The sequence below is a fragment of the Penaeus monodon genome, chromosome 28 (assembly GCF_015228065.2).
Source record: "Penaeus monodon isolate SGIC_2016 chromosome 28, NSTDA_Pmon_1, whole genome shotgun sequence".
Lineage (NCBI taxonomy): Eukaryota > Metazoa > Arthropoda > Malacostraca > Decapoda > Penaeidae > Penaeus > Penaeus monodon.
This window is the reverse complement of record NC_051413.1, coordinates 34380001-34381117: the sequence shown is the minus strand read 5'-3', so window position 1 is coordinate 34381117 and position 1117 is coordinate 34380001. Positions and strand designations below refer to the sequence as shown.

Below are 1117 nucleotides of genomic sequence, written 5' to 3'. Positions count from 1 at the left end.
GAAGAGAAATAACAAGAACGGAATGAAGACAGAAGAGACACTTCCAGACAAAAAAGTAGGTCCAGAAAACGAAAAAAAGCCAAAATATGTAAATCCTGAAGAAACTAAACTGACAAGAAATCTGACCCTGATTACAGGAGGGAATCTACCGCACCGAAAATAAAAAGGGAAGCTGAAGATAAAAGTAATCAGAAGATACAAGCAAAACTACCTGGCAGAAAGTAGGCTGTGAAGACAGACTTGATTTAAAAAGTAGACCTTGAGAGAAAAGAAAAAGTAAAATTGACACAAAGCCCCTGGAAACGAAAGGGAAAGGGGATCCTGGAACAGAAGACACATTTCGTAGCAGGTAAAAAAAAACATGAGAATATCCACCAGCCAGAACATTGAGACTTTGAAGATAAATGAAGAGAAAATACCTGAAAGCAAATCCAACGAAGTCATCATCAGTGCTCTCAATCGTAAAGGTTCCTTCGAAGTCAACGCTGCCAAGACTCACATCACCTGGCAATGTTCGAGGACTTAATTGTTGCGGGTACGTGGCGTGTGGTGAATGGTGTGAATAAAAGTAGGACCAAGGGGCTTGAGTGACGCCTGGGACAGAGGAAACTACTGCAAAATAGCATACCCTGTAGTACCGAGGACAGAGAAACGTGTATAATACAAAAAAGATAATATAAAAATTCTAAAATCCTAAATCCATTCTATACGTATTATAAAATTGAGAATGTAAAAAACTGACCTTAATAAAAGGCGCTGTGACTTACCTACGTATATGCCAACATTTTTCCAGCGCCGTATCCCCACCTTATGACCCCGCACAGTCGTAAATTACTTAGGATATCTTACTTACGATTACGGTATCTTCAGTGGCTAATCACAGCTGCTCTTTTAGGCGCCTCTTAGTCAATCACAAGCCGTAAATTATCATCAACCGAGTTATTTGCAAACACAACACTGTGTATAGCCCTTGGCGTAATAAAACTTTTAACTAATATTTTTCCAAAATTAGTACAATGGGGAAATATGCACTATTCTTTACATAAAAAACTGACCTAATTAGCGTAATGCATAAGTATCGTGAAATATAGTAACAAAGTATTGTCTCCTCGAGAGG

General features: G+C 38.5%; 1 protein-coding gene across 1 annotated transcript in view; it reads right to left on the bottom strand.

Annotated features, from left to right (window-relative positions):
- LOC119591188 (cartilage oligomeric matrix protein-like) overlaps positions 1-1117 on the bottom strand; it is a 5889-nt gene that overhangs the window by 4390 nt on the left and 382 nt on the right. The window contains exon 2 of the mRNA XM_037939900.1: positions 420-594. Within this exon, the coding sequence (XP_037795828.1) occupies positions 420-594 (175 nt within the window). The remainder of the gene's footprint in view (positions 1-419; positions 595-1117) is intronic.